The 23612-nt window shown below is 41.0% G+C and overlaps 1 protein-coding gene across 2 annotated transcripts in view; it reads left to right on the top strand.

The window, feature by feature from the left end:
• LOC133516328 (E3 ubiquitin-protein ligase RNF19B-like) overlaps nt 1–23584 on the top strand; it is a 76019-nt gene extending 52435 nt beyond the window's left edge. For both annotated transcript variants that reach the window (XM_061849217.1, XM_061849218.1), the window contains exons 3-9: nt 12013–12193; nt 14834–14948; nt 16246–16433; nt 16631–16772; nt 17783–18017; nt 19295–19457; nt 21348–23584. In XM_061849217.1, the coding sequence (XP_061705201.1) occupies nt 12013–12193; nt 14834–14948; nt 16246–16433; nt 16631–16772; nt 17783–18017; nt 19295–19457; nt 21348–21715 (1392 nt within the window). In that variant the 3' untranslated portion in view covers nt 21716–23584. The remainder of the gene's footprint in view (nt 1–12012; nt 12194–14833; nt 14949–16245; nt 16434–16630; nt 16773–17782; nt 18018–19294; nt 19458–21347) is intronic.
• Nucleotides 23585–23612: the final 28 nt, after the last annotated feature.

The following is a 23612-nucleotide window of genomic DNA, read 5'->3' as shown; positions in this document are numbered from 1 at the left end:
ACTCGCTCCCACTGCGCGCCCAGCGCCAGCGCGTGCAGTCCCCGATAGACCGTGGTTGTTATGAATATCCATATCATAGTTACAATGGTTCGTTTGGATATCTGCTCAGTAAGCGGTGAGAATGACACTGCAGGTGCTAATGCAATTTGCGCTCTTAATCCCGACCCGGCTGCGAATGCGAGCAAACAATGCAATTATGTATCTTTCATAATCTGTACTGACTGCGCGAGGATAGAGTCACGCGATTCTCGACATAAAGCGATCTCGTGCATGCATTGTTATATTACCTGCTTTTAAAACCGTACAAATCTATTCTCGAACTCTAACCAGGACGTCACAGGTCTGAAACTTAACGCCGAGCAAAGTGAGCCAACATGTCTGGCAAAATGAAACGTTTCGACTGTTGAGATGAATTTCTAAGAGATTGGCAATTTGTAAATTTGTTTAAGCATCAACACTCAAATACCAGCGACGACATTACACTGAGCAAATGAGGAGTGTGAGTAAGTTTTCAGAAGAGCTTTTTTTTTGTAACTATCAATGCACGACCATTTGACGACCGGTCTGGTCTGGCCTAGTGGGTAGTGACCCTGCCTATGAAGCCGATGGTTCTGGGTTCGACTCCCGGTAAGGGCATTTATTTGTGTGATGATGAGCACAGATATTTGTTCCTGAGTCATGGATGTTTTCTATGTATTTAAGTATTTGGATATTATATATATCGTTGTCTGAGTACCCACAACACAAGCCTTCTTGAGCTTACCGTAGGACTTAGTCAATTTACGTTCTAAAAAGTCTCTTCTTTTTCTCTAAAAAAGATTCAAATATCGAAGTGCGGATCAAAAGGGCTTATTTCTTCCTAATTACACACACAGTGTTCCTTGGCCGATATTGTTATTGCACTTTGTTTATATTCTGACTAATTACGTCCTACTGAGTACCTACGTTAAATAAGTTGTAAACAATAAACATAAGGTTTATTTGAATCATCCAAAATTGCACTTTGTATTTCATCAAATATTTTGTATAAGTAACAATTTTATTATACCCGAACATATGATACATTATTTTTATTACTAAATAAAAGGTTATTTATTTCAAAAAAGTTTATTTCTAAAATGATGACCGGTCTGTCCTACTGGGTACTACCCACTAGGACAGACCGGTAACTGGGTAGTGAAGCCGATGGTCCCGGGTTCAAATCCTGGTAAAGGCATTTATTCGTGTGATGAGCACTAAGTACCCTCAACACAGAGCGAAGAGTAAATTTGCTACTCTGATTACCATTTTCCAAAAGTGTGCGCGTGTGTTTCGTCAAATTATTTTCAAATTTATTCGCAAGGGAACAAAAGATGGCAACTGCCAATCAGAATGTTTTTATTGAAAAATTATCCGGAATTCAGAATTATTCTTCTTGGAAATTCATGATGCGAATGGTGCTCATCCACGACGATCTTTGGGATTGTGTGGGCACAACTGAAAATAAAAACGAAGACGCGAAGAAGCAGGAGAAGGCGCTCGCGAAAATCGCCTTGAACGTGCAGCCTTGTGTATTTCCACAAATTAGAAATGCCAAGACGGCTCGCGAAGCGTGAAACAACCTGCAGAAGGCATACGAGGACCGAGGCTTGTCACGACGACTCGGATTGCTTCGCACATTGTTCGCCACCAAATTAAGCGAATATGCGAGTATGGAGGCATACGTGAATAAGGTCATGGATACATCGCAACAACTGAGCGACATCGGAGCGGCTTTGGAAGATGACTTCGTGGCCGTGATTTTACTCAGCGGTTTGACCAGCGATTACGACCCGTTAATTATGGCTCTAGAAAATTCGAACATGTCACTGTCAAGCGAAAATGTCAAAGCGAAGTTGCTTCTAGAAAACTCGAGACGCAACGAGAAAAGCGAAGATGTTACGGCTTTAGCAGCTCGAAAAGCACGTAAACCAATTAAGTGCTTCAGATGCAAAAAGAGTGGGCATATCAAGGCGGATTGTCTTGAGAACTCTGACGGCAAGAAGAGTGGCCGGAAAAGCCAGGCGCATCTCACAGCGTTGGCCGCAGGAGTCAAGCGTGACGTTTGGTACGTCGACAGCGGTGCGGCGCAACACTTTTGCAATGATCGGAGTTTTTTTATCAGATTTTACAATTGAAAAACCAAAGAAGGTCTATATTGCCAATGGTGAAGCATTACCGACAGCTGGGAAAGGAACTGCTCAAGCTGTGTTAAAGGACAATAGTGTGAGATCTATAAGTAATGTGTACTTAGTTCCTAAATTGTCTGTTAATTTGTTATCTGTTAGTGCTATGGATAGGAAAGGTTACGAAATTGTGTTTCGTTCTGGCGTGTGTACAGTCTTTGACAATGGGGAGGTTTTGGCTACAGGTACACTAAGGGATGGTATTTATGAACTTGATGCCATTGAAACTGTTTCTGCCTTGTGTAGCGAGCCATCCTCGCAAGCCATGTCTTTGTCTGTAGGTACAGGTGACAGTGAAGCGATGCCGGCACGTCAACTGAAGGATGACAGTCGTCCTGTTGCCGTGAATGTCAAGCAAGCGCCCCAGTCCCCTGCAACTGGAAGCCAGCCAACGCAACAAATTTGGCACCATCGTCTAGCACATCTGAACACCCGCAGCATGGAGTTACTGAGAAAAGGTATGGTCACAGGTATTTCTTATGACAACAATAATTTTCAGTCGTGTGTTTCCTGTATCTCAGGTAAACAGACTAAGTTGCCTTTTCCGAAGAAATCTGAGACCAGGGCTAAAGAAATCCTTGGGGTAGTTCATAGTGACGTCATGGGACCACTTCCATGCCCGTCCCTAGGTGGAAAAAGATATTTTCTGTTGTTTATTGACGACCTGTCACGAAAAACATTCGTTTATTTTCTTAGGAGGAAGGATGAGGTTTTCGAGATGTTTAAAGAATTCAAAGCTCTCGTAGAAAACCAAACCAATAAGAAAATAAAAGTTCTTCGTAGTGACAATGGTGGTGAATATGTCAATTCTAATTTTCAGAAGTTCCTGAAAAAGCATGGGATTCGACATCAGACCACGGTTCCAAGGTCATCAGCACAGAACGGAGTCGCAGAACGCGCGATCAGAAGCGTTACGGAGAAAGCCAGGTGCATGCTACAGGAAGCAGGCTTGAAAAAGGAATTCTGGGCAGAAGCGGTCAACACCGCCGTCTACCTGAAGAATCGTTCTCCAACTAAGGCTGTGATGGGCAGTACACCGGAAGAAAAATGGACAGGTAAAAAGCAGAATCTGAGTTACCTGCGCATTTTTGGTTGTCAAGCCTATGCCCTTCAGCACAAACGGGACAAACTGGATCCTAAAAGTAAGAAATATATTTTTGTCGGATACTGTGACGAGTCAAAGGGTTATAGATTGATAGATCCGGCGAGCCCGAAGAATGTCATAAAAGCTAGAAATGTCACTTTTCTAGAACATGCTTTTTGGAATGACACTTCATCGGATGAGGATGACAGTTCACGTTACACTCAGATTGGTTTGTTTCCGAATAATGTAACTGTCACTGATAATGTTCAAGTGCAACCCGCCTTACCCGATTTACCCCAAGAGCCCGCAGAAATATCTAACGAAAACTGTCAAGATAGCAGCGTCATTACGATAGATGATTCTGAGAGCAGTAGTGAGACCCCAGATGACCCTGCGGATGAGACGTATGTCCCAGGAGATTCCACACTCGAAGACTACGAGAACTCAACGGATGAAACTAGTGAGTTTGAGTCGGCCAGTGTAGCACGCACTGTATGCAGTGACACGGGGGACCCTCAGTCTGTTCGCGAGGCACTGAATGGCCCGGAAGCAAGTAAGTGGAAAGCCGCGATGGCGGAAGAGTATAAATCTTTCATCGATAATAAGTGTTGGACTCTGACTGATCGCGATACGAAGCAACGGCCTGTCAAATGCAAGTGGATCTTTAAAAGAAAGCTTGGCCTCGACGGGGAAATACTGAGGTACAAAGCGCGCCTTGTTGCAAAAGGTTATACCCAAAAATACGGTATTGATTACGAAGAAACGTTCTCTCCTGTAGTAAGATATTCTACTATACGTACGTTACTAGCCTTAGCAACGGAACATAACATGAATATCGAGCATTTGGATGTAAAAACGGCGTTTTTAAATGGAGATTTAAAAGAAACCGTTTTTATGGAGCAGCCAGAGGGCTACAAGATCAAAGGCCAAGAAGATAAAGTATACAAGTTGAATAAGGCCATATACGGACTGAAGCAAGCTTCGAAGTCTTGGTATGAAAAAATAAATGGCGTTTTGACGAGCAAAATGAAATTCAAACGTTTATCTTCCGAACCTTGCGTTTATGTCAAGTCAAGCGGGAAATCTATGATTATAATTGCGCTCTATGTTGATGACATAATGCTATTTTCTTCAGCTGATTGCCGAGATACGGCAGGAATCAAGGAAGAATTGAAGAAGGCCTTCGAAATCAAGGATTTAGGGCCAGCACACCACATTCTTGGAATGAGGCTTTGCAGACAGAACAATGAAATAACTCTAGACCAGTCAAGCTATATTAAGAAGGTGCTAGAACGATTTCACATGTCAGATTGCAAACCTGCGCGAACACCTATGGAAACAGGTCTGAAGCTCGTGAAATCTACAAAAAAGGATTGTACGCACGACTACAGAGGCCTGATAGGATGTCTGATGTACATAGCGGTATGTACGCGACCCGATATTGCGCACGCTGTCAGCTCGCTCAGCCAGTTTAACGACGCGTATGACGAGACTCACTGGAAGGCGGCGAAACGCGTTCTTCGCTATCTGAAAGGTACGCTTAATAATTATTTAACTTTTCAGAAGTCAGGGTTGGATATCGTCGCATATGCTGACGCCGATTTTGCGTCAAATGAGGTCGATCGCCGATCTTATACCGGTTACGTCTTTAAGATTGGAAATTCTACCATCTCTTGGGAGAGTAGAAAACAAAAGACAGTCGCTCTTTCAAGCACAGAGGCCGAATATATGTGTCTGTCAGATGCTTGTAAAGAGGCTCTTTTTCTACGCAAGTATCTGTTCGAAATTTACGGGGTACAGTATAGGATTACTTTGTTTTATGACAATCAGTCTGCGCTGAAGTTGTGCACCAATTCTATGTACCACGCCAGAACGAAACACATTGACGTAAGACATCATTTCATCAGGGATATCGTTGAGGACGGTACAGTAGTTTTAAAATACTTGTCTACTGATGAAATGGTGGCCGATGTTTTAACGAAACCATTGACAAAGGAAAAACACGATAAGTTTGTATGTCACTTATTTTTATCTTTGAATAAATGATATGATGGTTCTAAGCAGTAGGTATACTTGCGGAAGTATAGTTTGTTTTAGATCCGTTACATATATGTTTTGACTATTTACAGTTTATATGCGACGGATACTTTGATAAATTTATACTTTTGCTATGTTTTTGCTGTTGTAATGTTTTATTGTTTTTAGACAGCAGATGTGTCTTGCTTAGATTATTTATTGTGTTTAATGTGTGTAATGTGATTTACATGAGTTTATATTGGTTCAAGGGCCAGTGTTGGAGTTTACAACAATGATGATGGCATGTGCTTTTGTATGTAAAGCACAAGCATGGAGTTTGTTTATGTACCAGTATAAACTCTGGTTGTATAGAATTTAAGTTTTCTAGACAGATGTCACATTTGTAAATAAGTCACTCTCTCGGAATCGTTTGCCTGTGCGGATGCACAATACATTTTGGAATCTTTAATATGGTATTTTATTGAGTAGCCCACGGATTTCCATCAAACACAAGCCTCATTGAGCTTACTGTGGGACTTAATCAATTTGTATAATAATGTTCCTATAATGTTTATTTATTATATATATATGTATATTTAATGTACTTTTTTTTATAAGTATCTATCTATTACAAGGTCACAACAAAACGGCTTAATTCCTGAAGTTCGCATCAAAAGTGTATAGGAATTTAAATAATTCCTTAGATAGATAAAGTAACGTATACAGTATCATAGCAGTTATGTCAACTTACGTTAGTACAATATCGAAAATAAAATAATAATTACGAAATGGAGGATTTATATTTTTTTCGTTTTCCCGAATAATAAGCCCTTTTGAAGACACTCCTAAAATAATAATTTTCAGCTACGGTGGTTTTGTAAAATCAATAGTCACCGACGATATCATACAAAGACATTGACTTCAACTACTTCGACCGTCGACGAAAGCGAAAGTTATAGCCAATTTAGAATTCAAAACGTCGTATATAGTCGTAGTGCTCAATGTTTAAGACAAATGCCTGCTAATTTAAACTTCGCGAAGAATTATTAGAATAAGTATTGCAATTGTTTTTACATTTAAATGGAGAATATTTCCCGTCGTAAATGTTTCCATCATATGTATAACTCCAGAACCATTCATGAAAACCAGTTGTGGGAGACACAACGCAACGCAAACGCAACATTAATGATTTAGCCAAGCAAGCCGTTTGTACTACCGGCCGTGCTAAACAAATAACGTAAAATGTACCTAATATGTGTACATAATATCGGCGGCTGTCGGGGAAAAACCAGCTGTTACTCGTACATATTGTTTTTGAAGTTTTGGCTATACCGAAAAGTCGTGTAGACTAATAGTAGCGGAGTGATTGAGACACTGTCTCGCCACTAGACCCACTAGTCTAGCCACTTCTATGTTTATTCCGTTAGGTGACTGACCTTCTTTTTTCTACTTTTTGCTACCAGATTCGAGCCTTGATAAATACCTCAAATATGTGGATGTGGCGTCCGACTTTTTGCCGATAAAGGTACTGATAATAAAAATAGCGTGACGTTAAATTAACTTTGATATTTTTTGTAACAATTATATGCAAGGGCTTTAATTGTGTTTAGTCAAATGTTCAATTCATTACACTACTAATCCGTAAACATATTATCTATATTTCGGAGGCCGATCGTAAAATCAGGCAAATCGTAATGGTCCTGTGTAATGTTTTGACGGTAGTCACATTAAACCGCCACCACGTTAGGTTGCTTCAGATGCCCGAAGGGTAAACTGTCCAAGAATAGGAGCCTCGGTCGACTCAGGGAACGTGACAAAGATTTTCACGTTTGACGATATGCTTAGGAATTTCATAATCTACCTGATCTTACGATCGGCCGCCGACATATATACATGAACATAATATACTCACTTAGAACCATATTTTTAGTCCAGGGGTCACCAAATGGCGGACCGCAGTCCGCATCCGGATCGCCGACCTAATTTTTTTTTGCATATTTAATAAACTCAAGTAGGAACGGACCGCGATCGATGATAATTTTATTTAAGAACTAAACCCCTGAGGAACTAATTGGTGACTCCTGTCTAGTCATTTATGAAATATAAATACACCTAGTCGTATTCTATAGGAGTCGGTTCATACTGTCATAATTATATTCGTTCACTGTCACAATAGGCGAGGCATCAACCCCTCTGGTGTTGCAGGTGTCCATGGGCGGCGGTAATCGCTTACCATCAGGTGCTCCGTTTGCTCATTTGCCTCCTGTATCATAAAAAAAAACAGGTCTAGGCCAGTGATCAATAAATAACGGGTTGGCTTAAAGTATTTAGAAGTTTTATTTTAGACTACACAAAAAAATACCATAAGCTATATTTTTGGATTATATAATGATGAACTGGGGCATATTCGACATTATAACTTAAGCAAACACAATAATACTTAAAACATAAAGTCCACCTTAGATTTTTTGTAGTGTTTTCTGACCGTCCGCATAATGCTTTGGACAACGTTTTGGTAAATATTCACAACTGTCTTTTTACCATTAATTTTAATTATTTCGGCATACTAGCTTCTCGTCCATTAAAGGCAATCCTTCACAATATTATTCCACTGAAAATTGCCCACGGATCTGCAATTAATGGCGCTTTAGGAACGTTTGGAGAGTTGCATGTTTTGGTAAAAATGTATGTGATGTTTTTGACTAATTTTAGGCGCTAGTGGCAAAAGTACTAAATGGTTCCATAATTCCGAATGTCCTTAAGGCTCGACTACTCGAAGGTTTTTGGGCAATTTTAAGTACATTTATATGTGTATAGCGATGGGTGGCCAGAAATATAAAAATAAAATTAATAATGAAAATCCAAAAGTTATTAAAGAGATTCGAGATGAAAGTTGTCCAAAGTGTAACGCAAACGGTCAGAAGCAAGTTACGCGAAGTTAAAGAAAGGCAGCATTTTGTTATAGTATAGCATTTGCTTATATTGCTGGATATTTTCTAGTTTGTCATTATAAAATCCATAAAACTATAGCTATTGTCTTTATTCTCTGGTTTTCGAAAATAAAATTTCTCATTACTTTAAGCCAACTCGTTATGCCTACTTGTGGACCCGTACGTAGGAGTTATATATTTACCTCGTTATACCTATGGGCCAATCAAATTAGATTTTTTCGAAGAATTAATTCATTCAGCAAGCTGGAAATCGTATTGAAAATGAAGGTATTATCATTTGGTCCTAATTGCGTGTAATCCAATTTGCGCAATCTCAGGTGTGCAAAAATGTTTGCTCTTTTTCAGTTTTTTGTTCGTAGCTCGAAAACGGTACGTCGGATAAAAAAAATATTCTCTAATAATGGTGGAAATTGATATGATTATCTGAAAGGTACCTTAATAATTATGCATTCGTAGTCAACGTTGTAATAAATGACCATCATTTTGCATTTCTTTATATTGGTATGATCATGATAAAATCCGAAAACGCCTTTTCACCAGTGTCTGATCCACCCAACCTTGCTGGTAGTGCCATTGTAATTGATGGTGGGTTACATCTTGGGCCTTTATTAAAAAAAAAACATCTAATTTTGTTCAGGTGATCAATGTGTCACGCTCCATCACCCACACTCAAACATTTAGCTATAGCATTTCCGCTGGCGAACGCCTGTAGCCGAATCAAATATCGTCGAAATCAATACTTTAATACCTAATACTGCTAGTTTTTAATTCAATATGAATATTCTGTTTAGCTGTGTAGTATGTACGTACTAACGCACATACATAAGTTACATTCACATGTTGTGTCAGTCCAGTGAGTGGAATGAGCACGATCCAGACGTTAGCAGTGACGTTATCGAAACACTAGGGCGTGTCCACTCCACACGCTCACTAGACCCATATCAAGACTTTCAGATAATTAATTTTCGTTTATGTGTTACTTTAACTAAAAATGTTAGCTGTTATCTGAAAAATCACATTATTGTCATCATCTCCAGCCTGTTATCTGATCGGCCGCTGCTGAGTTTATAGGCCTCTACGAGAACGCCACTCGACCCGTTCCCGCTGACTACGCTTATTTAGAAGTGACTTTTACGAAGTAATTTATTTATAAAATACAGTTCCATTTTCCAAAGCTATTCCTATGGTGGCCAGATCACGTACCTTACATGGTTATGAAACTAGCGCCGTTGACAACGCTTAGTAGATAGACAGACAGAATCACGGATGATCTTATAAGCGTATCGTTTATTTTCTTTTGAGGTACGGAAAGTGTTACTTATGTAAGTAATCTACTTTGGAAATAATATCTTAACTTTAACTTAATAGTTAATATTAAACTTTAATACTTAACAACAAGTACACCAATGCGGCAGGATTTTAACTTGCTTTGCTAATTAGGCAGGGAATTGTTTTGGCACCAACGACTTGTATTAAATGAAACTCAAAGCGCGGACAGGTGTTGACAGCGACAGCCGCCCTTAATTACGGAACGAGAGGTCTTCAACGTGCACCATCCTCTTAACAGGTTTAGAGAGGATAGTGGACAACCAATTATCCGTACAAACGTAGTCCCCATTTTCTTCTCTGGATATTGACATTATGACTATATTGTTTTTTTTTTAATTATTATTAGATTTATTAGAGTAAGCAGTGAATAAGTAACGCATAAACAAACATCTAAATAAAGATAAATAAGATTCGTCAATTATGAGCTGTGCTAAGTGCCCAGCTGGATGTAAGAAAACGCATAAAAAAAACTAAAATACCGTGACACAAAATCATCGACAATTTACAAAAGCTTCTTAATCTGCAACACAAGAACTTAGTACCTACTTATCGAAAAAAAGCCTATAAGTACACGGTGAACACGAGGAACCCGAAAGATTTTACCAACACACTTCTGAGGCCAAAAGAAGGAAAAAAAATGTGTTTTTGAATGTATTTGTACATGAAATAACGGTAAAACTGGCACTGAAAATGTATTTTACGTTTTTTTTGTAAAACCTAGTTTTTGCAAAGGTTACTTGTCACTTTTTGACATCTGTCAATAAGGATACTTAGACTGCCCTATAATGGCATCATCGCCATCAAAAAGGCGTTTTGCACTAAGTTACAGTAAGATGTCAAAATTCAAAAATCAAAAATTTATTCTGCAAGTAGGCCTCAGGGGCTCTTTTACAAGTCAATACAACATTTATAGTAACATCATATAGTGACATGAAAAATACATAACAACATTTATGTTTTTGTTTTTAATAGTATTCATTCTGAAAGTAGGCGAAATTCAGAAAACTTTATAAGACATTTTAGTCCATAAATGTGATTAGGAATACATTGTTAAAATCTTTCGGTTTCCTCATGTTACACCGTGTATTCACACAACGATTTGGGTCTACATGCCATAGTAAAAGTTATACAACTTAGAATAGGTAACCTATCCAGTGAGACCGGTGACATATCGCCTGTCCTTATTGGTCATAAAGGGGAAAAATCAAACAATTAACTAGTTGTGATGGTTACATGTGTTTTATTTCTATAATATTATTATGTAGAAAGGAAAATGGGGACTACGTTTCGATGTAAAGGCGGTATCGCGCGGTCGTCCACTTTCGTCTTAATGTCACTGCATGGATTTGACGGAGTCCATTACTCTTCATTTAGTCACTTAATTATGAGGACGGAGGACGGAGCGACACAAGGCGCGCCTACGAAATTATGGATCAAAGGGGACGCTCAGGACCCGAACTCAATTTATACACGTACTTTTGGCTTTCTGCTTTCAAACATAATTCATTTTACCTACATCATAATACTCGTACAACGAATAACAAATCATGTTATACTTAATCAGCCGTAGTAATACCACGAATTAAGCCATAAGTAAATTCAATTTGTATAACTTGATGATTTTTGTAATGAAAGCTTGTGAGTTGACCGAGTGGGGTGACATAAATAACTTGTTAATGAATAATAAAGGAATTTTAAGATCATGTCGGGAGTTATTAAAGAGATGTCAAATACTGTTGATATTTTACTTCAATTTATTTCAATGTTAATATACAAGAAGAGAAACGAGGGAAGATCAGGACATGATCGATAGCGGCATTTTCATTACGTCTCGAGCTTCTTAAGTCGGCTCCTGTTCAATCAAAGTTCTTGACTAATTAAGTCAATTCTTAGAAGTGGAGTCCTTAATTTTGTTTTGTATAGATCGAGGACAAAGCCATTCTGGGCGCGGGTAACGAACTTGCTTAGAACAAGTCTTGCCACTTGCTTTTATTGCAGCAATTGTTTTGAGTTACGAACAGCAATAATTGATTCGATACAATTCGTACAGCTAGCTAGAATCGTTGGGCAACGCGCGATTTTTTATCATTAGACAGGTGGGTTTACTGAGGATACATGAGGTCCTCTTCATTCTTCATCTTAAACACGGCACTCTATTAGTAGCTCTATAGATTAGTGTTTTTCCATCCACATTTCAAAGTACGTTGCTATTCTTTAGTCCTAATTCGTATATAACCGGTTAAACGAAAAAAACCTAATGCATAATAAACCACTAATTATCCGATGATTCATATAATTTGCCAGATGAAGATGAGTTATTTAAGTACATTTCGATACCACATTGGGTACCCGTTGACGATATAAAAACTTCGCAATGATAATGATATAAAAAGGATTGTGTTACAAATATGCCTGTACTTTGTTTCAGGGCGATGTACTGGAATGTCCGCTATGCCTGCTGGTGTTCAGCGCCAACAACATGGTACGGCTGGCGTGGTGCGCGCACCGCTGCTGCGAGCCCTGCATGCGGCAATACCTCGCCATCGAGATCTTCGAGGCGCGCGTGCCCGTCAGCTGCCCCGCCTGCCAGGAGAACATCCACCCGCTAGGTGAGCTCACACTCGCTAATTTCCACGCACTATTCGTACCTCGTCACCGAGATTTGCTACCTCACTTGCCATTCTTGCCAGTCGGCTGCGCCAGCCAGGAAAATTCTATTCATAGCACCTGGATGCCTTGGGCTTGGGATGGGCTTTCGAAACCTTGGGCTAACGGTTGCAGTCTAAATGTTAATTAAGGAAAAAGACGATATTTATATACATAACGTGAGTATACGTACTCCTGCTGCCGTGTTATTTTATTAAGACTTTCAGCTCATGCTTCCAGTACAGAGGTAATATAAAACAATATATTGAACATAACCTTACCGCCTGATCTATGAATGCTAAGGTGTATTTAATTTTTTCTTGAAATAACTTCTACATACCAACAGCTCAATGGAAAACCCACTTTTAGATTTACCTACAATTTCAAATACAGACCCATACACGATTGAACTTACAAATACAGTTTTTGTTGAAGCGAATACTTCTATGTTGGCATTATTGTATATATAGAAGTACAGTAGTTACAGTACCAAAATTTCAGTAGTCTGGACACGACGTTTTACAATTCTAACTGTGAATTACCTATACAATTTTACTTATAATAATACATTATTATGTTTTTATTTTTTTCTATTTGGTGTTACGTATTTACTCATAATAATTTTGTTCATAAACAATTATTTATATAGGCTAATCATAAAAACTGTTGATTTTACAAGGAAATTAACATTTGCTTGCCATTGTGACTAGGGCGGGTTGCGCGCGCACTCTGTACGGATATGATGGTCGGATCTGTCTACGTGATAGCGTGATAATGATAATGTCTGTCTCTTTCTAATGCGCCGTGTTAAAAAGTGACGATTCATATCACGTGGATAACTTCGTCCATCTTACACCCGGTGCATCATCGATATACCTATATCAATGATAAGTCCGTAGCATTTTTCTTATGCATTTATTTCCATATTTTATATACATTAAGTACATCATAGGAACACAGTTAGCTACCTCTCGTTTTCCGTTATTAGTTTTTTTTTTTTTGCATGGCTATCCCTGGTGATGTTGAAAATAACGTGATAAGTTGACTGCTCCTGCAACCAGCGACAATCGTCCGCATACGATACGGTGCATATAAGGAATAAATATAACATTTTCAAACTCTTGGTAAAAGGAAAACAGAGATCCCGACGAATTGAAAAACTGCTCCCTTAAATTTTGGCGTCGGTAAAAATCATCAAAATAAGTTCAGCAGGCGTGTGGTAAGATTCCTCATTTATTCTGCCCCTAGGTACAGTCAACTGCTTCATCATTGCCTAACCATGCCAAACATTACCCGGCTTGAAAAATAGTGGTACGGACTCTACCAAATCGCTATCTATATTTATTTAATTGTATAATGGGAAGAGGGTGACCGTTAAGGGGAATACGACAATCACAGCTGTTTGATAGAAAATCCAGGCAGTGTTTATATTACAGGCAATGTTGAAGCAGTTGACGGTACCTAATGCTATTAAGTCTCTGGAGTCATCATTGTAATTATAGGTAGTTACCGTTTCATTGTCTTCGTTTGTTCTCGTCATATACCACATTTGTCGTTGAGTATTTTCATCCGTATCTTGACTTCCATATAAAAGAATTAGTTTACATTACAAATCCCAAACACGGCACAATAAATACTTAACCCATTGATACGCATTACCGAGCGTCAAATGATTCATGTAAATAATGCTTAGTTACGCAAAAACAACTCGGTGTTCTGTGGCATAAAATTTTTGTTTTGGTTTTAAACAAATAACAAATGGTTGCGTGCCTACGTTTGTTTGTCCAAAGCATTGACATATATCTAAAGACGGGCCTTACGGGCAATAGGAATGGGGCCAGTACAGCGGTGTCACGCACACGAATTCGAGCCAATCGTGCAGTCTTAACGCCACAACGCGATTGGTTGATGACTTCGCATCACGCGTGCGATTGGTCGTAACTACTTGCGTTAGACTGCACGATTGGCTCGAATTCGTGAGTGACACCACTGAACTAGCACCATTTTTAGTGCCCGCAAGGCCCGTCCTTAGATATATGTCAGTGATTCAAAGGTAAACATGCGAATTGCTTGATATATCATTACCTCGGCGCCAGGAAGTAATGGGAGGCCGCTATAGAATTTCAATACAACTTTATGGATGCACTTAAAGCCTGTAAGAGGGTTCTTCAATATATAATTCTTAGTACGAAGTTACGAACGTATTCTAAATGCGCGAATAATGTAAATCACAAATATATTCTACTTATATGTGACTAGATACTGGACTGGATACAGTTTGTGATAATCAAGAGTTTCTTGGCATGCATACAACATTGGTGCACACCTGCCTAAACTTTTCTACGTCTTTATAGGGTTTTATAATCCTAAAAAAACACAGGACATTTTTTTCCTATCAAGATTGGAAGGTATCAGAATAGAAAAACCATAAAATTTATAGAAAAGCTAAGGCGCTGCTCGCGCGTCGCTCGCACGTTTTTTTGTGACTGTGTGCGGCTTTTTGAAGCAACTCGCACTGCGTGCAATCTGCGCGCGCAGCGCATTTGCTCTTAGATCTTTTTTCAACCTTAGTAAAGAATGTTTTAGAAAATGTGTAATTACAGACGTTCGGCGCATCGTGGATAACCCGGTGTTATACGACAAGTACGAGGAGTTCTCGGTGCGGCGCGCGCTGGCGGCTGATCCCGACACGCGGTGGTGCCCTGCGCCTGACTGCAGGTGGGTACAATATTATCCGGTATTAGGAACCATTTCGGCCGAGATATTTAGCGCCAATTAGTTCTAGTGAGAAAGGGTGCCTTTCACCCGAATTAAACACTGTATTTTACAAAACATGACCCCCATAAACTTGTAGTTTTTCTTAAGTTAATTTTTATGTACGAGTACAATTGAGGTAAAAGGTTGTTACTTATTTAATGAATCGGGAGTTCAATATCAGGATGGAAATTAGGGTCTCCCCAAACCAGTCGACGCGGAGTCGGCTTTCGCCGAGTGTTTTACACCACACTATTCGCATTTAGCCGATCGACCGTCTCCGCGGTCGGACACCTGCGTTTAGCAGTCTCATCCGCCTTGCGGCCGTAGAGACGCCCGATCGCCTGCGACTTGCTATCGCAACAGTTGTAAAGCGACGGTCGGCTCTCCCGTGTTCCGTCCTGCCGTCGAGACGTCAGACAGCACACGTACAGCCGTTGAGTCCGACGAACAGATGTAGGACAGCGGGTGATCGGAAATCGTAAATCTCATTTTTGGAGACTGGTTGTTAGTAACAACCTGAGTTTGAAATTGAACAGACCTGTAAGATTATTTTTCTTGGTAATTGTTACATATTATATAATAACCTGTGATGATGGATATTTTACGTAGACTGGCATGGAAAAAAAGGCTTACCAGCATTTTTACCGTCATCGGCTCTGTTCGGCCGTCGTCAGCTATGTTCGGCCGTCGAAGACGCTGAACGGCTTCCGCCAGCTCTGACCGGTCCATATCGTAGGTACTCGGCCGTGATCGGAGCCGTTCAACTCTTTCCGGCACCGTACGGCAGTATAAGGAGATTTATGAATGCGAACGTGTGCGGTAGGCTGCAAACAGCGTCGTACGAATGCGAACAGCTTTACGGCAAAACGCCGTTTTCCCGTCGAAAGACGTCGTTTCGCGTGGGCCGAGCCGATTTACGACTTATTCGCTCTTATTGCGTTGACATAAAGCTTTTTCCGTACGCGATTTGCCGAAACGGCGTCGACTAGTTTGGGGAGACCCTTATACGACAAATATAATTTTTAACCAAATTTTCATTGCTAATAATAATACAAACGTGATTAAATGCTCTTTAATACAAACAACTAAAATACTTGTAACTAGGGCCGAAACGTACCATTTTCAACCCGCATCATAGATAAACAGTGAGCCGCTTTGAGCATGAGAAATGAAAAGGAATAATTTCACACGAATCGAAGTCCTAAAATAAGCGAGGCTTGTCGAATCGCTACTGGCTCTTAATTTTGTTATCGTTTAGTTTCGCGGTGGTGGCGACGGGGTGCGCGTCGTGCCCCAAGCTGACGTGCCTGGCGCCGGGCTGCGGCGCGTCGTTCTGCTACCACTGCAAGGCGGCGTGGCACCCCACGCAGACGTGCGACGCGGCGCGCCGCTCGCGCGCGCCGCCACCGAGAACGCCGCAGCCGCAGCACCAAGACTCTGACACGGGTAAGTGCAACACAGCTTTGTCTACAATATCTCTGATTCCCGCGACCCGTCCGTATGCTGACTTGCATGGCATTTCCGTGAGTCGTGTTTCTCTTATTCTTCCTCGTTATTCTTCACAGCCGTTTTCCTATTTACCGCGACGTCTTAGATGCGGTCAGATAAGATTGCCATCAATTATATGACGACGATGTTTGCAGGTGAAGTGAAGCCGTGCCCGCGCTGCGCCGTGCTGATCGTGAAGGTGGAAGATGGCTCCTGCAACCACATGGTGTGCTGCGTGTGCGGCGCCGAGTTCTGTTGGCTATGCATGAAGGAAGTCTCCGACCTGCACTACCTCAGGTTTGCATTGTTGTTTCTTTTAAAATTTTTGATTGCCTAGCTGTGATGACGCCAACCACTTAATAAGAACATTATCAATTACGGTAAAATTACAATCACTACCGCTTTTATGCGTGGCGTGGTGGGGCCAGAGATGTGATCTATCACTGATGTGATTTAGTACTGGCAGAAAAGACGATTGATTGCCCAAATAATCGTTTTATTATTATTTTTTATTTCATTTTTTTTTCTTTTTCTTACGTTAGGTTTGCAATTATTATTATTTTTTATTTTTTTATTAAGAAACAAACAGTCTTACAAGACAGATAAGTATATAAAGTAAAATCTTTCTAGTCATAGACCTATAGTTTTCTATATGTAAACAAATATTAATAAAAACTTATTACTATAAGTATAAATGACATGCATATGTATGTGTGACAGAATATGTAATATGTAATGAGATCTTAATTTAGCTATTCAGGTATTTTTATTTCAATGAAAAGTAAACAATCTTAATGAGTTTTATACTTATACAATTATTTATTGTCAATAATAATTTGATGTATTGACTAGATATTGTATACATATATACAAGGTGGCCAAAAAATATGTGCATTCCCGTTGCCAGGGAGGTTTTGGGATTATACTGAGCAACTTTTATTATGAGACCGCAACCCCGAAATCGCGAAATACATTTTTACCCTCCCATAGAAAATGGACCAGCTAAAATGTATGAAACAACCAGATTTTTTTTTCGAGACTTCACGTTTGGTCTCATAGTAAAAGTTGCTCAGTATAAGCCCAAAACCTCCCTGGCAACGGGAATGCACATATTTTTTGGCCACCTTGTATATCTAGGAAGGAGGCAGTTAGTAACCTGAAGGCTTTGCTAGGTTTCGTGGAGGAGCTGGGGTGGTTAGAGTAGCGCTACCTCGCTTTACGCAAAATTAAAATAAACACATTGGATGTCGATTTGCGGAAAATGTCCAGTGTTTAAACGGACTAACTAGATATTGTATATGATACAGTCCGAGCGGGTGCACATTCTGGGGCAAGAAGCCGTGGTCGCGCAAGAAGAAGCTGCTGTGGCAGCTGGGCACGCTGGCGGGCGCGCCGCTCGGCATCGCCGTGGTGGCCGGCGTGGCGCTGCCCGCGCTGCTGGTGGGGCTGCCGCTGTGGGCCGGGCGCCGCGCGCACCGCCGCCTGCGCCGCGCCACCGTCGCGCGCCGCACCGCCGCCGTCGCCGCCGCCGTCGCCGCTGCGGTACGTCCCCTGTACCAATATACCGAGTTCATAATAGGAATAGGTAATTACGCGAAACTCTGAGTAGGGGTCGCCACTACCACAATCCATCACCGCGTCTACCGCGAAATCACTCTTGCATATTCGAGCGATAAAGAGGCAGATAACCAAATTTCGATTTTTCCGTTTCCAAGAAGGCCCTTCGTAAACAAACCGCCTTGATGAATCAATATAATATTTTATTGTCTGTGAAAACTTGTCAAAAATCAGTTTAAGGCACAGTATCTATAAGTTACTTTATGGTTTACGATAGGGGCTAGTGTTGCTCTCTGGCGGCAGAACATTGCAGTAATACTCGCTATTGTGCGCCTTGGTTGGTCTTCAACCTTGTGATTTAAATGGGAATAAACCTCTTGCTTGTATATGATAAATCCTGACCAAAGTTTTAGTCATCTTTTAGCATTTGTTTCAAGAACTATTTTTTTTGCTCTGATACAGCACAACCAAGGCTTGAACCTAGATTTTTTGACCACCACACACATATAAAAGCTTAATAACTTAACATTGTCACTTCAAACTATTACACTTCGGTAGGCCTGTACAATGGACTACCCGTTTTTTTTAACTGTATTATTTAGAGAGGGACGGGTAGTCTATCTTGCGGGCGAGATGCTGTCGCAGCACTCCTGTGTAGAGTTGACACAAGCTCCCTATTGCTAGCCCGATCACATAATAGGTAATGTATCAGTATGTACCTCTAGCCGCTTTGTGTTTGATATTAATCGGCGAAATCTGAACTTATGTGGGTGCGCGCGCAAATTTATGAATAAATTATGTTCAAAGGGAAACTCTTTGAAGACTTTCATATTTTTGGGGGCTGTAATAGTTATTTGTTTTACAAGGGGACAAAGTTGTGTCGTGCTAATATTACCCGAGCAAGCGAAAGATTCAAAGAAGTGGAACCTGGAGCGTTGCAAGGGTTTCAAAGCACGAGGGTTAAACAAACTTTGCCTCCGAGTGAAACACAAAATTTTTCACCACACAAACGTGAGGAAAATAGTACTATGAAATACCAAAAAATCAAACCAGATCAAATCGAAATGAACGTAATAAAAAAACGTCATTTAAAAGTGAATTATATTTATTTATTTTTATTTCAATAGTGAAGAGGGCCTTACCAGTGGGTGTGGTGAAAAATAATTTAACGGTGTATTTTTTATATATAGGGTATTTTTTCCTCCAACAGTAATTGAATGTATTGAGGGATCCGGTATTAAAACGTGTATATAATATTCCAGCTGCTGGTGTCGCCGATCGTGGCGGGGCTGGCGGTGGGCATCGGCGTGCCCATCCTGCTGTTCTACGTGTACGGCGTCGTGCCCGTGTCGCTGTGCCGCGCCGGCGGCTGCGCGCGCCGCCCCGAGCCCGACGCCGTGTCGCGCCACATCGACCCCAGCATCGGTCGGTACCTACACGTTATTGGTTTTATTATATATTCGGTACTTTGATCGTAAACGTGTATAATGTTCCCGTGCTTTTGATGCTATTAACACTCAATTGTTATTGTCCAAAATGAAATACTACGGTTTTGAGTCACAGACACTTGCATGGTTTGCCAGTTATCTTAGTGGTCGGTCTCAGATCGTTAAACTTCAAAATGATACAGGGTCATGTGTAAAGTCAAAGCCATCTACTGTCTCCAGAGGAGTACCACAGGGCTCTATCTTGGGTCCACTGCCTTTTATTCTCTATACCGCAGATGTCCGTAACTCCATTAAGCATTGTAATATCCACCTTTACGCTGATGACATTCAAATCTACATCTCATTTAATCCAAATAATACAGGACACGCTGTTGCCAAACTAAATGAAGATCTAGAAACTATTACAGCCTGGTCAGGGTCCAACTGCTTGGTGTTAAATCCAAGTAAATCTAAAGTTATGGTATTTGGCTCTAAACATCAAATTAAGAGGATCGAACGCCATAAACCAGCAGTTATTATCGCGGGAAATGAAGTCGAACATGTATCGGAGGCACGCAATCTGGGATTACTAATGGATCAGTCATTGCGTTTCGTGGGGTATATTGCGGAAATTATAAGAAATGCATTTTATAGACTCAAAATACTTTATCAAATCCGGAATTTTCTCAGTGTCGATCTGCGAATCAAACTTTGTAATTCTTTGGTACAGTCAGCGTCAAATACTTTGTAGCAAGCAAAGTAGCCAAATAGTTCGGTACACCATATATTTAGTATGGTGTACCGAACTATTTGGCCACTTTGACTGCTACGAAGTATTTGACGCTGACTGTACTTTCTAAATTCGATTATGTAGACATAAGCCTATGGTCCACGTCTACTAGCCCGCACTGACCGTGTAGTACAGAGAGTGCAGAATGCATGTGCTCGTTATTGTTTCGGAATTCCACCGCGAGAGCATGTGACACTTTATTTAAACTCAGCGGGTATTCTCAAAATGGCACTTCGTAGAGAACTACACCTGTCATCTTTGTTGTTTGGAGTTTTTAAAACCTCCGAGCCAGAGTATCTGTACGATAAGTTCACATGGCGCGCTAGCAGGTCGAGCTTGTATGGCATCAGATCTGTTTGTAACGAATTGGTATTACCACGTCAACATACTGCTACATTTCGAGGTAGCTTCAAATATACAGCAACGAAATGCTGGAATAATATACCTCCACCCCTCAAAAACTTAAATAATGTAAGTAGTTTTAAATTGCGAATTAAACAACATCTTATAGCAATACAAATCACGCTACCTCCTGGTACTAGAGCCACGCCGTCATATTTATAATGATAATATTTATGCACCTTATGTCTTTATTTATCTATTTTTACCTTTTTAAGTATATTTGCATGCATGTATATCTTACATTATGTTATCTTACTCGTATCAATCTTATAAGTTAATATACTTTACTTTTCGTTTTAGCTCACACCACATTAGCACTTGTTTTGTCCAAATAATAATACATATAGTGTACACTTAAATATAATAACATAACTCTAAGCCATTTAGTTTCCGACTAACAGCGAGTAAGGGATAATATATCAAGGGTCTGCCTGAAAACCAGCGTTGTAGTAAATACACTGCAACACTATGCTGAGGCAAGCTCCTTTTTAACACTCATGAATATTTCTCCCTTATATATACAACTCAATTTCTTAGTTTTTAAGTCTAATTTAAGGCTTTTTTGTATTAAATGTCACTGTCTGTTAACTCTGCCATTTCATGTGATGTTGAATAAAAATTTTCTGTCTATGTCTATAAAAAACTTGCTTTATTTATTACAACTTTCGATATAATTTGACATTCGGTTTGTCACAGGCGACGCATCGCTGTCGGCCGGCTCGGCGGCGGTGGAGCTGCGCGCGCCGTCGCTAGCCGCGCTCGCGGGCTCGCTGGCGCACGAGCCGCACGAGCCGGAGCCGGAGCCCGAGCCGCAGAGGCTGGAGGTCACTGCCGACGTGACGGCCAACGTCATCGCCAGCGCCAGCTGGCCCGACGACCTGCCGTCCACGTCGTCGCGCTCGGCGCGCCTCAAGAGCCTGTTCCTGTACGGGTCGGCGGCGCCGCCCGACGCCGAGGCGCCGCCGCCGCCGCCGCCGCCGCCGCCGGGCGCCGCCGCGCCGGCCGAGCTCGGCGCCGCCTGCGAGACGCGGCTGGTGCGCGCCGCGCCGCCGCGCCACTCGTAACGAACGCGCGCCCCGCCCCGCTCCTCCCCCGCGGCCCGCGAGACCCGCGCCCCGAGCGAGCGAATATCTCATTTGATTTAATACCCTATCGCGTTATTGTGTAGAGGAACTGGCGCTCGTGTTAAAGGGACTCGTACGTAAAATAGACTTAAGTGAAATGTAGTGTAAGTGCTGACGAGACAGACTAGTAGTGAGTGGAGTGCAGTGCGTGGAATCGCCGAGTCCGGGATTGTTGTGATTCGCTATAATTGCTATTTTTATCGACGCGTAGTCCGTATGAAATACGTTTTGTCCTGACAACGAGGAATATGTTATGGTGCTTTACACGCCTCTCTGCTATACAACTGGAATAACTAAATAAACCTTAGATCCGCCGTAGTGATGTGGAATCCTTATTGGAGCTTTGTTTCACATCCCGTCCTAATTATCGCGTTGGTAAAAATTTGCATTTCACGGATCATTAATAGTTCGGCGAAAGATTGTTTTGAGGTACATGGCACAACTGATTTATCAATGTACCTTGTCAGATATTGCACTCGCAAGGCCGAGCCGGTCCAGCAATAATCTATCGGCTGTATTGTCTATTCTACGTTTAGCTTCCGTTTTGCAGTAGTTGCGGTGTTTGAAAATATCAAATGCATTCACGCGAGTCAGTTTTGTTAAAATTCCTTATAAAATAAGTGCATGTTGTCTTCAAAAACATCGTCTCCTCTGTAATCACAAAGTTTGTATGTAGTATATATAGCTCAAGTACTCTTCTTTTTCGAGACTCTGGGTAATCTACCTCCACCAGACAATAAGATGACTTGTATTTATGGTTTTTTTAAGACAAATCGTTAATTTCCGTCCTGCACATGCGATTAATGTATAGTATCAGTAGAATGTTTCATGTATTGTCGACATCAGATATATCGGAGCGGCTGAGTTGCCCACAAATATCTGTACACGCCTCTGTTGTCAAGGCGTTAGTGTGCGTGTTATTTGTGAGTACTTCCGCCGCTCCGATATATCTGATGCCGACTGTATGCCGGTCACGAGCTTGTGTGTATTTCGAAGACAACTGACATTTTAATACTAGTCGCATTGCATTTGGTATATTTGTTGATTGTTCTCTCTCGTGTAAACTGGCAGTGAGGATTAAGAATTATTTTGTTGCCCTACCCCTGTTTCATGTTATGTTGAGTTTATTTTATGAATGTAATGAATCATGGCTAAGAGACACATTTCAACGCGAGTTCAGACTGTACAGTATTAATCATTTAAAACGGAGACGTCGCACTTGTAACATCGATGTGACTGCCGTGGAAACATTACATTCATAAAATAAACAATGTTTAGGCAGGGCCTCGGGCGCCGGGCCCGGGAGTTCCGGCGGCGTAGGTTTAGTGAGCTACTCCCGGAAGTTCCCACCGCCAGCCGACTGTGAACCTTATGCTAATGACATAGAGTTCACCGACGACTGTATGGGCTCGCGGTGGTACAGTCATGGTATTAAAAATCGACACGGAAAAAGTGCCAAACATATCTGTGTGTACCTTAATGTATGAGAAATAAGAGCGTGTATACATAATGTTGTCACTTTGTCCGTGTAGATATTTAAATACCTTGACTGAAACACCGGAGCAGCCGGAACCGTGGAGTCGCAGAGGAGAAGGGAAGAGCTGCGGGCGCGCCCGCTCTGATAGATGCTTCGCGCTTCTAAAGCAGTGTTACTCTATCCGATATTTGTGATACTTTGAATAATTACTATTAACGATCTAAATTATTTAATTTTTCACGTTTGTAGGCGAAAAGTAATTCTAAGCTATAATTATTATGTTATGTGAATCATATACCTACAGTAAACGAATAAAAATGTGATTAAACTTACTAGTTGTTTTATTACAATGAAACACAG

This window comes from Cydia pomonella, chromosome 3 (assembly GCF_033807575.1).
Source record: "Cydia pomonella isolate Wapato2018A chromosome 3, ilCydPomo1, whole genome shotgun sequence".
NCBI classification, from domain to species: Eukaryota; Metazoa; Arthropoda; class Insecta; order Lepidoptera; family Tortricidae; genus Cydia; species Cydia pomonella.
The sequence above is the reverse complement of the archived record's forward strand: the minus strand, read 5'-3'. Positions and strand labels throughout refer to the sequence as shown.